Source organism: Triturus cristatus, chromosome 7, assembly GCF_964204655.1.
Source record: "Triturus cristatus chromosome 7, aTriCri1.1, whole genome shotgun sequence".
In the NCBI taxonomy this organism is placed as follows: Eukaryota; Metazoa; Chordata; class Amphibia; order Caudata; family Salamandridae; genus Triturus; species Triturus cristatus.
The window spans coordinates 569,487,575-569,500,510 of record NC_140590.1 but is presented as its reverse complement, the minus strand read 5'-3'; the positions used below and the strand labels follow the sequence as shown (position 1 = coordinate 569,500,510).

At 45.2% G+C, this 12,936-nt stretch overlaps 1 protein-coding gene across 1 annotated transcript in view; it reads left to right on the top strand.

The window, feature by feature from the left end:
• The window catches only part of HEATR9 (HEAT repeat containing 9), a 237,439-nt gene that overhangs the window by 168,504 nt on the left and 55,999 nt on the right, over nt 1-12,936 (top strand). The window contains exons 9-12 of the mRNA XM_085614945.1: nt 289-477; nt 2,554-2,646; nt 6,339-6,458; nt 10,016-10,089. Coding sequence (XP_085471071.1) covers nt 289-477; nt 2,554-2,646; nt 6,339-6,458; nt 10,016-10,089 — 476 coding nt within the window. The remainder of the gene's footprint in view (nt 1-288; nt 478-2,553; nt 2,647-6,338; nt 6,459-10,015; nt 10,090-12,936) is intronic.

Genomic DNA, 12,936 nt, shown 5'->3' with positions numbered 1-12,936 from the left:
GCTACTGGAGAACCAGATGAATGCGTTGGCAAGACCGAGATGAAGGCACCCTTGCAGGCCTGCTTTACAGAGAGTCTTACCAATGAAAATACCTATGGGGGGGAGATAAAGTATTTATTGATTGGTTAAATGATGAAGGAATATTTCTTTGCTACAGCACACCCCACATGGTTGTTTGCATTAGTCTAACTCACTACGATATTAATCTTGTTTGTTATTTGCAATGTTACTAATAATAGTCTAAGACAATCTCCCATAATGTAGGCAATTTTATCTTTTAACCCCCAGAGAGCATCAGTAGATTGTAAGTCGGGACTGACTAGTGTTTTAGAGGGGCTGGTGGTACCCAGGGACCATGGAGATGACATTCCAGTGCTTGCAGCCACCTGCCTGGCCTTCCTTGATGAGGGAAATGAGACTGCGCTGCGATATCTAACAAACTGTCTGCATGATGAGGACTTGGACAAGAAAATGAAGGCAAGTTATGCATAGATTTAAAGCTGTCTCCAAGGTGTTGACAGAATCTAAGTAAAAGCCAGTCCCGCCTACTGTATTCCTTATTTAACACTGAGATTTATGTGTTCCAAAGTGTGTCCAGTCTGTCCTCTAACCTTTGGTAATCTTACACTCTGACTCTTTCCTGATAATCTTTGGCAGTATATACACATTCTGAACATAGTTTTCTAAAACTAGTCAAGCGGACAGTGGACCAAATACCCTTACCTAGAATATTAATTCCAAGATTCTCTTTTCGGGTACAGCTCTGAATTCCCCCACATCCGTTAGTATGTTCTTATGTACGACACGCAATGGTTCATTCCTTGTGGTGCCACTTGCGTCAAAGCAGAGCACAATATGGGACAAGAGCCCTTTTTACTGCGCTGTAGTGAGGTTCAGCTACTAGAGAGCAGATCCATCGCAGACCTGGTGGCTGGAGTGACTACTGATGGAGCAGCCCGGACAGTCTCCATTCTCTCCATTGCTGGGGTGGCAGCAAATTGTGTGTTCTTTAACAACAACAGGACCGTCCCTGTAAACCACCTGGAAACCTTGCACACATATATGAACAGCAACAGTGCTTTACTGTGGGAATGCAGGAGAAAATGTTAATATGATTCAATAGTTAGTCAGAGGGCATGAAAATGGCCACCGACATCCAGTACTTATTCATTGTGGTTGACAAATTCCATGGTGTCTGATGCTACTTAACCTTTTGAGCTGCTGTAGTAGGGTATTCAATGAGTTTCTACTTGTTGGCCAGCTGCAGCTCACACAGAGCATCTCCCAACGCGCGTTTGACATGGTACAGTTGGTTGTTGCAGGAGCAGGCCTGTAGTACCTGGTGAGATGGTTTGTGATGACTAGGATATCCTCGATCAATTGGTTGTCAGATCCAGATGACAGACATTGACTGACTCACTACATTTGTAACACACATGCTACCAAAAGTAGGTTTCTTGGGACAGGGCGAAAGCAGGTACTCTGAAGCAGACAAGCCTTCAAAGAATATTTGGAGACATCCTATGATCAGGGGAGCCTATGATGTGGGCTGATGGACACCCAGGGGCAAAGAGTTCACAGAGAGGGACCCTGAAAAAAAGGTTTTTGGAGGATATTGAGTGGGTTTTTATTTGTTACCCCTGTGATCAGTCTCTCATGGGTGCTGAACATGTTTTTATCTTTAACCATTAAGTCATGCATCGGAAGGTGACAAGAAAACCTTTCGATAGTGTAGGAGGAGCACAATTGTTGTGACATCTAAAAGTAAGACTTAAGTTTTAACAGGGTCCTATCCCCTACTTAAAACTAGTTGTGGGATTTTGGACCTGGAGTGGTGTAATCTGTCCTGTCAAGCCCTAAAACAAGAAGGGCAGCAGTATTCTGTGCCTTTGTTAGTCTGCAAATCTGGCCAACTGAAAGGCCAGCAGACAGGAGATCATGATAGTCAAACCACAAAATCATTAATGCTTCCACCACCAAAGCCTCTTGAACGATGGTTTACAGGCAAAGCGCATACTTACGCGATGGAGGTAGAGGCAACAGGTGATCTTCAGTTGGTGCCAAAGATGATGAGCAGCGAAGCCTTGTAAAACTTAGGTGGCAGGTGGTGGAAGGACTCCAGGGTACACACACATTGCAGAAGCTTCTCTGGACAATATTGTACTAAACAAGGGAGTAGTCTGTTAAGGAAAGTGTTCCAAAGAAGCAGAATGCCCAACTTAACCATTACTCTCCGGGATTGAAATAAGCCTAGTTTGCATTGGCATCACATACTATGTGACACTTGACAGACCAGCCGCCCACCTCTCTTCTTCCTCTCAGCACACCGTTAAATTCTCTATGTCCCTTATGCATACATCCTCCATTTTTTGTGTTTTCTGTGCCCTATTCCATTCTCTGTCACACTGTGTGTGCGATTCTCTAGTCCTGTTGTCCCCTTTCAGCCTCTGTTTCCCGCTGTGTGAGCCCTTCCTTTCTCTTTTATAGTGTGCTCCTCTTCATTTGCTGCTACTCTCTGTAACTGTCTTCTGACTCTATGTTTTTGTTTCTCAGGCTCTGCCCCTGCTGGTGAACTGGAGCAAGGTGCACACTGACGTCGTCATTCGGGGCCTCCTCCACCAGCTGCTTCATTCTAAGATATATAAGGTGGGCAGCAGAAGATCCTACCAGGGTTCGTGGAGCCAGGTTTCAAGTCTAATAATAGCTCGTGGGTGCGGCTAGGAGTGATAATACTTTGTGGTAGTGGGATACAGGTGCTATTAGTTCCTCAGTTCCTTAGACCCGTAAGGGAATGATCAGAGATTCTACCTAGTTCTATGCCCTGTCCTCTTTTGGGTACCTAATAATGACATCACCTCAACCTCCATATGTGCTCTAGATCTGAGTAGATTGTGATCAAACCCAACCCCACATGGTCTCTTGAACTAAGAAGTCTCTAAAGAGCCCCATCGACCCCCTCCGCCCCCTCAAGGGATCAAGGGCTAAAGCATCTAGGACCTATCCGTCCCCAGCACCTCACTGACATAAAACTGGAGGCTTTAAAATACCTTGCATGGTGAATTTAGGTGACCATACTGCTAGGGGAAAGGGCCATACTGTCCATCAAATTGACATTATTATGTACTGCCATTTACATAGCAATGTCTGCTGGGGTTGCAAAATGCGTGCCTCTTGCGGGTTCTCTTCACCCTATTCACACCCTCTTTTGAGTTCACACTACGCACCTTATCCTTAGCATTTTCATGTCCCTGGAGAGCAGCACACATTTGTAAAGGCCCTGTCGTGGAAGGGTGGCCAGTAGTTGTTTGTTGGTTCAAACCTTCATTCAGAGCTGGCTTTAGTGTTGTGTGACCGGTGTCTCTGCACCGGGCACCACATCGGGGGCAGTGACTTTTGAAATAGCTTATTGATTTAAAAGCACCTGTTGCAGAATTCCTTGTGTGTCCAGCAATTTTTGAGCAACAAAAAAAATGTTAAGGTAACTCTAGTGATTAATGCCTTCTGGAGAGAGAGTGGAGTTTTGTCTAGTGGGAGTTTTGACTCATCTAAGGTAGCACAAAGGGTTAATATGGCTGATGCAAAGAATGTGTAACATGCAGATCAAAGAACCGTATTTGATGTAGATAGCTCAGTGTGTTAGTGTTTTTGTCACTTAGATCCTTTTGTTACTTTCAGATCATAAGTTACAATCCTAATTTAGCACAATGAGCTATGAACTGCTATCAAAGAGCTGCACACAAACTTCAAGCTGTAGGGTAGAATGTTATTTTTTTCTGCAGGTTTTTATTATCCTAATGTTGCTAAAAAAGGTTTGTTCGGGTAGAAATACATTCTTATTAGTAAAGTCATCCCCAAAGACTATGTTAAATGTCAAATTCTGAGTTTGTGCTTCTCAAGGCCAACTAAACAAACATTTGCAATGCAATCGGTCTCGCCTTTGGGACCTTATATGTATTTAGCTATGCTGCACATTAGCCTGGTTGATGAAACATCTACTGTTCTTTAACATGGAGGGAAAGTAAGCACCAAAATGCGTGACATGCCAGGTATGGGTATACATGGAGAGAAATATTGCCTTCCAGCGGGAAATGGTATAGTCCAAAGCTCTGTTTTTTCTAAAAAATCAGGGCCTTCGGTGGTCATATCACTGAAAATACAAGATTTGAAAAAATATTATTGACTACGGGTGCTCATGGAAGACAATTTCTATGGAATAGAATCTAGAGAATGCTAAAGGGATTCTGGTATTTTACTAACCTCTGCTGGTCGTTTTCTAGCAAGGAAGTTAATTAGAGGCAGTTGCCAGAAAAAGAAAAAAAAGAAAGTTCCTCAGCAGAAAGCAATTCTGGTATTTTGCTGACATCTACTGGTCGTTTGCTAACAAAACAGTTAAATAGAGTCAATTGAACAAGCATACACCAATTCTGGTATTTTACTGACCTCTACTGGTCGTTTTCTATCAAGACAGTAAAATAGAGGCAGTTGAACAGAAATAAAAGTCCCTACGAGGAAGCAGGCAAGTCCTAGGGCTGATCTCCAGAGCCCACAAAGTACATACACATATAGGTATATTCTAAAGTATATACAAGAGGTCTTGAATGCTCGACCTAAACATAGTGCCTGCTAGTATGGATGACATGTAGCTCCTACAACCTGTTGTATTCATTGTCTTGTCTCACATTTCCTACACACTGATTAACACAAATGATTAATTATCTGTATGATGCTTAGGTGATGGTAAGTGCTCTGACACCTTACATTGGTAAGAGTAGTGCTATGAAGCAAATGAAATACATGTGGGATGAGGGGAACAGCTGGGGAGTGGAAATGAGGGAATCCATGGGGGAGGAGGTCATTGGGGGTGCCAACAATGACTGTTGCACCAAGCAGCACCAGCGCTAAAGCCAGTCCTGTCTTGATTGGTTAGAATTGATATACACTTGTTTGTGAAAAAGACTTGATTTCAAGTCGAAATGCATCGGATCAGGTTTTCTCAATAATAGCCCAAAAAAATACTCTGCTTGCTGTGGGATGGGGCAGGTGGCATAAAGTAAGCGTCTATATGTGTGATTTGTTTGTATGAATGTACACTCATTAAGGCTCAGTTCCATATCTTCCAGTTAGTGTAGTGCATTTTGTATCAGTTTCATTATAAAATGCCCATTCCATTTTGTCCATAGAGTAAACGAGTGTACAGTACCTGCATTGATAATGGATATTGATAACATCTGTTGTGCTGTACTGCACAAGTCGCATTTCAGATGCTCACTGAATATGACTCTGTTCTTTCTATGAATGCACAAACGATAAATAAGTCTTGAGCATCTTTACAGTGTTTCCTCAAATGGCTGAGACAATTCTCACCATTGTTTTAACATTAGATGCTCAGTTAAGGTTAGCTGCAAAAAAGCATTGAGAAATTTGTACTTGTAGGTGTTAAGTTAATGTTTAAAACTGACTCCAAAAATCCTGTTTCTTAAACTATGAAATCCTTGAACATTAGTAACTGATACTGTGGTCCTATGCTGTCATTGCCAGGTTCTTGTTGCTCAGCTATTAAGCAAAGTGGTTAATAAGTGTAACAACACTCAGTAGCATATTGCTTTAAATGTAATTTTATACTGTATATTTTGAAGCTTGAAAATGTGTGTTGTGTTGAAAGAAGTACCACATAACAGCGTTATGAATTTTAGTAAAACGTACATAAATGTCTGGACGTCTAACTGTTTCAAATTCGTAATTCATCTGATGAATGTATTTTTTTTTGCAAATTATGTAAAATAAATAATTAATGGGTATGACATAAATTTTTACATCATAGCTGAAAGGGCATTGTGATTGTAATTCAAAACATTAAAAAAAGACCTGTCAGTTATGGTTCATCAGTGCTGACATACCAGACAGTAATTCCCTACCCATGCACTTCAGATAAGCCATGGACCAGTAATATCAGGGCAATGTCCGTAACCCCTGCTCTTTATGCCCGGAAGTCACGACTCGAGGTCATGCCCTGTACCCAGTGCCTCATCACAGTCTCCCTAAAGATGTGTAACTTGTTCTGCTTAGGAATGCTCACAATTTACAGATTGTCTCATTGCCTAGAGCAGGAGATCTCTGGAAACCCCAAGTTATTATGTGTCCGCTGCCCTTTCATCTTCATGGCCCTCCAGACTCGAAGCCTGCTTTTCAGGAAATATTTGGTTCATGTATTTTAAGTCATACATGTGGTTCTGGTGGCCAAAGCTCCATCTTGAACCCGTGTCACCCGTCCACCAGCAGATGCAGCCTCCTTCGAATGTATGGTAACCAGACTGTTCTGTGCTCTGCCTGACCTGCAGCATCGCATTGAGGCCTGCCGCCTGCTGATGAACATTGGGCTCCAGCGCATCCAGGAGGAGGGCCTGGAGGAGGAAGTCTTCGAGGCGCTGAAAATGAAACTGAACAAGGAACCGCTGATGGTAAGAACTGTTTGAGGAGCTCTACCTGCCAGACCAGCAAACTAAACATTATGAGGCACAGGGTAAGGGTTGGATGCAGAGAAGAAAACCAAAGGCCAGGACATGCTGACGCGGGCACAATAAAGAGGGGTACAGTGAAAGGCACCAAGGGAGGGGCTCACACAGTGACACACACATTGAAGGAAAGCATAGTGTCTGACACAAAGTGAGAGTTGGGCACTGGGATAGAAAGGTGTTATTGGAGTTCAAGTGACAGACGCAAAGTGAGTGGTTGGTCCTGGGGCAGACATGCCTAGGGATGGGTACAGTAAGAGACACAAATGAAGCAAGGATCACAGTAACATCCAGAAACTAAGGAAAAGGATAGACATAAAGTAAACAACATTGACATATACAACAGGATGAATATAGTGACAGGCACACGAAAAATGTACAGTGGCATACAAAAATGAAAGGTATGCGAAAGTCATGCAAAAAGGTGGGCACAGTGAAAACAAAAACTAACGAGGACAGACATACCCTAAGTGGTGAGTACAGTGCTCCTCCACACACTCATGTTTGATGTGTGCCCTTTTCTACATGTGGTGAGTGCTGTCATTTGCCAATATCAGCCCAGGGCCTCAGGTACTATTGCACTCCAATTCAATAACCCAGGTATTCCGTGTTACCCTTGACTCTCCAGTCGTTTTGAAGCTGGACACTGTACAATAGACGTAACTCCACTCAGTCCATTCTGTCCTGTCAGAGCTTTATCTGTCAACAAGAACGGGGCTCTGACGTCATGTAAAACGCCCCCCTTCAGAATGTGAAGAGGGGCTCATCAGTCTCCCATATCCCACAGATATCATTTGGCTTTTGGCTGAATGGATGCCCCTCTGAATGGTTGAGGGTGGGGGCTGAAGGGTTGTGACCCCCCCCCCCCATACCCTGCAGAGGCTGCAGGGGCTTCTGATACATCCCTAGAACAGGAGAAAAGTCATAACAGGAAATCTGGCAAAAAATTGGAGAAACCCATCTGCTGTATTCTCCCAGTTTGAGGGTGGTGGTAAGGGGTGTTCCTGATGGTGGAGTTGCCATCAGGAACGACTTTTCAGCAGAAGAGACGCTTACAGAATTGCAACAGGCAAGCCATCAAATTGAGAGTGATCCATCATAGGCAGAATATTGTCTGGTCCAAACCAGCATTGAAACCATCAGGGTTTCAGACAGGAATATTTTTCATTGTCTCTCAGATGGTAGGACAATTGCTTTACAAGAGTGTTTCCGCAAACTACGTTAAGTTATAAGTTATAACAATTTGCTATGCTACTATGGTATGGTGGACTTGCGCCATTAAGTGCTTCCATTAAGTGCTTCCCCTCCAAAGCTGCTCTGTAATTGCCACCCAAAGCCATATCCCTGGAAAAATGCCTATAGACAACTGCAAATTCGGCAAAGCTTAAACGATGGGCCATGTCTTTCATTTATGTGTAGGGAAGTAGGGCAGTTAAAATTAGTAGGCACCCAAAAAGCCAGAAGGGTGCAGGGCCTTCTGTGTCCGAGACATTAGTAGGGGTGGACGAAACTTGCTGAGTTTTACTTGGGAATTCTTCAGGGTTACCTAAAAATTCTGTGATATTTCTGCGAGCAGCGGAATTTGGCACTTCGTGCTGATTTTTAGCTCCAAGAGCTTGTTCTGTGCTGTAAAAACAACACGAATGGCACCACTTGGCACTCCAGATGGTGCTTCTTCTTTCTGCAGCTCGAGTAGATTTTATATGCGAGCGGCAGCTTTCACAATGTGAGCATGGATTACGGAGGTTTACAGGTAAGTAAACATATAAATTAATAAAACTAATTTTGTTGCGTGCACTGCATCGCATTTGGGGATGCATTGGATGCAACGAAATTCGTTTTATTAATTTATATGTTTACTTACCTGTAAACCTCCGTAATCCATAGTTTACTACCCCCCACCCTGCCCCTCCCCCTCCCTACGTCACCGCCCTGCAGGAACTCCTACTACCGACCGCGGCTGCTCTGGACAGAATGCAACAATGTATCAAATTGGATATGATATGTTTGCCTTCTACTCTAGTTTATGAGTTAGTCAATAGTTCTGGAAGTGGACTAGACAACTAAGTGGATTGGACAGCAGGTGGCTGGAATTCCCATGGATGAAGACACATACAGATCGAAAAGGAAAGTAGTGCAATACTGGCTGGAGTGAAATGCGAATACCTGATGGACGGGGCCAATATTTATATTGTTTTGGGGGCGGAAAGCAGGTGTCAGCCAAATAATAGGATCATTTTAAAATGTCAACAACATCAAAATTGATGTGGGAAAATGAAAGATAGAAAGTACACCTTCTCAGATATTCTTGTATTAGCATATATTTAGGTGTCCATTTGCTCATGCTGCTACTCAACTCACAGGGTACCACTGAGGTAACTGCAGCAATCACAGCCTCAGAGTTCTACTCCTGCAGACCAATGTGAATTCCAAAAATACTGGAAATGTACTCATAAGTTAGACCAACCCTATGGTAGTTAGATCATATTTCTGCAAATCTGGTCCATGTATGTGGGATTACTGTGCATGGCTGAACTGGGAGATATAGAAAAAGACTTAGCAGGAAACAAAAAAAGAAAACAAAGAGAGAGCTCACCACAAATTCTAGCTTAAAAGAACACAGAAATTACCACAGATAGGTAGCTGGATGTGTTCTCTTGTCAAAGCAAGCATGGGCAGGGCTGGACAGGTCTTTTATTCCACCAGGCATATTCCCGGTTGGCTAGAGCCCTTAGTGGACAGTTTTGAGAGCCCATAGATGCGCATGGTGCTTCTGTCACTTTTCTCAGCGCCCTAAGATTAACTGAAGCAGGCAGAGAAGGCTTCAACAGAGATAGAAAGGGGGTCAGGGAGAGTAAAGAGGGAGAGGAGAGAAGGAGAAAAAGAATGATTGAAAGAAAGATATTGCGCGAGGAGACGAAGGGAAGATGGACTGATGTGAGCATTTTTGATAGAGCTGCTTTTGGTTCCCAGTCCTGCCCCGAACACTTAGAAAGAAACAGACCATGTCCTATTGGCACAGAGATGACAGGAAGTGACAAACTGGTACAGAGAAGAGGCAAGAAGGGAGAGTGCTAGACTCATCAGCACCCTGAGAACTGCTGTGTATGAAGACACCCGAGGAGCTTTCATGATTTGTTACACAACCACCAGGGGCCACAGCTGAGGTTCAGACACACACAGGAGAAAGAAGAACAAAGAATTGTTATGAGGCCAGGACTTCTTCACTCTTACCCTATCTCATTCTTCCATAATATCCTTCACTTCCCTCAAGCCTCCTTCCTGTATGTTTCTTTTTCCCTCTCTGTATCTCATTCTTCCTTCCCATTTCTGTTAGTCGATTACTCTCTCTCTCTCTCTCTCTCTCTCTCTCTCTCTCTCTCTCACGCTCTCTCTCTCCCTACCTTGCTACCTCTGCACACAACTCATTCCTCTTCTGTCTGTCCCTGTGTCATGCTTTCTCTCCCTCACATCTCTCCCATCTCTGTGTCATGTTTATCTAGACTGTGAAGCAGGTGGTCGGTGAAGCCGCTGACGCTTTGGGAATGAAGCCATTGATGTGGGACCTCGCAGAGAGGTAAGTGTGAAGAATGCTGCAATGTCTTCGCAGCCGGCATTTCTCCGAGAGCACCCTTAGCTTTACATCGACACACCCTGCAAGGCCCCTAAGCGTATATCCACACCCCATTGTTGACCCCAGATTAATGGATAGGGTGGCCCTGAACCCAAACCTTTCCTGCTCGGGTTTGAAGTTGGCGCAGCCGTTGTCCCTATGCAGTGCCCTCACAAGCGGAGGTAGATTTGTGTATCTTATTTATTTTTGAGTCCAAGCCTTTTTGCAGGGACACGCTGAATGGAAAGGGGGGGCCCTTGGCCCCTCCGCCTGCATGGCAGTGCGGCGACCTCCCCCGGACCTCTCGGTGGTGGGGCGTGTTCACTGGGGGCGCGCCCTACCACCGATTGGCTGCCTACGTGACCCGGATGACGTTAATCGACATCCGGGTCAGAGGGGAGGGGGGGGGGGGCGGGCCTCTGGGGGGATAAAGCGGCGGGGAGCGCCCAGGTGACCCCCTTGTCCCCTGGACGCTCCCCCACCACGGACGTGCCCTGGCGCCCAGGGGGAGGGGCCATTGGCTCCTCCTGGAACTTCAGGGGCAAGGTAACTGGTGCTTCAAAGGAGCGCGGGTTGGGGAGTCACGCTTTCCTTAGGCTGGTAGCCACCCCGCGCGCGCATACTCATGACGTCACCGGATGGCGCAGAGTAAGGGCCCTCCTTCAGTGGGTAAATGGAGTTCACGGCGTGGACCGGGTAATTACCGGGCCCGGCTGAGCATGCGCACACCTGTAGGGGAGGCGCAGCTAGTAGGACCTGACACCGGTTAGCGACCTTGCCATATGGCCCAGAAATGTTAGTATACAAAAATGCAGAGGAGGATGTTAGACTCGGTTAGGAAACAATCTGTATTAGAGTCTTTGTTAAGGATAGTCACTCACACCTGTTGACAATAATGTATCTAATGTCCTGCTGAATTTTTGTATAATTGTTTATCATGCAAATTTAAAAATGTATTGTTTTTGTACTTAATAAATACGGCCGGGGGGTCTCTCGACCTCCCGCCTTCCAAAGATACCACGTCTAGGTGTTGTGTCCGGGGGTGGTGTGGACATAGGGGGAGGGCGGTAGCCAGTCACTGACCATGCGATATGGCGGCTATAATTGTGTGATGAAGTTTCTCAGGGCACTCAAAATTCTCACGTTTTAAGTTAAACCTTATTTTTCTCAGTGTGCTACTCCAGCTGTTACCCTGTGTCTTCCAGCGCCAAACGAAATACAAATGATTGGCAGGTCTGGCGAGCCAATCCCTGGTGGGTGGGTGCACATTCACACGGAAACTAAATACGTTTCCCCTCTGTATTTCGCCACAATAAATTCTTCTTCCAAAAATATATTGCGAAACGATTATTCCTTAGGTTACTTAAATATTTTATTGAAATGAATTCATCTGTTAAGCCACACGTAACATTTTCATCATGAGTAGGATCTCCAAATGTTTAACACAACCCAATGCATTTCGGGTCTTACATTGACCCTTCATCAGGGGTCTGTAAATGATAAAAAACAAGATCCAGATCAGTCCATGATCCTATTTACATATATACAATGACATCATAGTTCGTTAATCATTGATTATGCATGAAATGGAAAAACAAATCAGTGAAAACGACCTTTACAAAACAAATAATATTGTGCAATGCTCAGTTACTGCTAACTATAGTGCTCTAACATTAAAATAAAATAAATGCCACACCTTGAATCTATAATTCAAGCTGATTGTTCGCTGTGTTCAACGCTCAAGCTAACAGACTTCAAGTTCATTATGCTGTACGTAAATAATACCTCGGCGATAATTGTCCACCATGTACCTCCAGTAAGCGCCACGGAGCTGCGTTGCGGAGTCTTGTAAAAAGGGGCGTGGCCTCTGAACACCTCTCTGCAGCGCAGCTCTCTGGCGCATATTGGAGGTACCTGGTGGGCTAGTTGGCCCCCAGGGACCCTCAGGATTGAAGGGGAATTAATTCCCCAACTTTAAACGCGCCACTGGGCGTGTTTGCAGACATATCATCTCAGGCCCCGCCCCCTTCCTTCACCTTTGTTCAAACGCGCCTCCTGGCAAGCTGTAAGTTGGGGAGTTAATTCCCCTTCAATACTGAGGGTCCCTGAGGGCCAACTAGCCCACCAGGTACCTCCAGTATGCGCCAGGGAGCTGTGCTGCAGAGAGGTGTTCAGAGCCCAAGCCCCTTTTTACACCTCTCTGCAGCGCAGCTCTGTGGCGCTTACTGGAGGTACCTAGTGGGCTACTTTGACTATAGGGACCCTCAGGATTCAAGAGGACTTAATCTCCCAACTTAAAACAGCCCCATGGCGTGTTTACACAGTGGTGAAGGGAGGGGACGGGGCCTGAGGTGACGTGTGCAAACACGCCCTGTAGTACGTTTTATGTTGGGGAAAAAATTCCCCTTCAATCCTGAGGGTCCCTGGGGGCCAACTTGCACACCAGGTGCTTCCAGTAAGCGCCACTGCACTGCATTGCAGAGAGGTGGTCCAAGCCGTGCCCCTTTTTACACCTCTCTGCAACGCAGCTCTGTGGAGCTTACTGGAGGTACCTAGTGGGCTAGTTGGACCCTAGGGACCCTCAGGATTCTAGGGGACTTAATCTCCCAATTTAAAACGGCCACAGGACGCGTTTACACAGTGGTGAAGGGAGGGAGCGGGGCCTGAGTTGATGTGTGTAAACACGCCCTGTGGCGCGTTTTAAGTTGGGGAAATAATTTCCCTTCAATCCTGAGGGCCCCTGGGGGTCAACTAGCCCACCAGGTGCTTCCAGTAAGCGCCACTGCGCTGCGTTGCAGAGAGGTGGTCCAG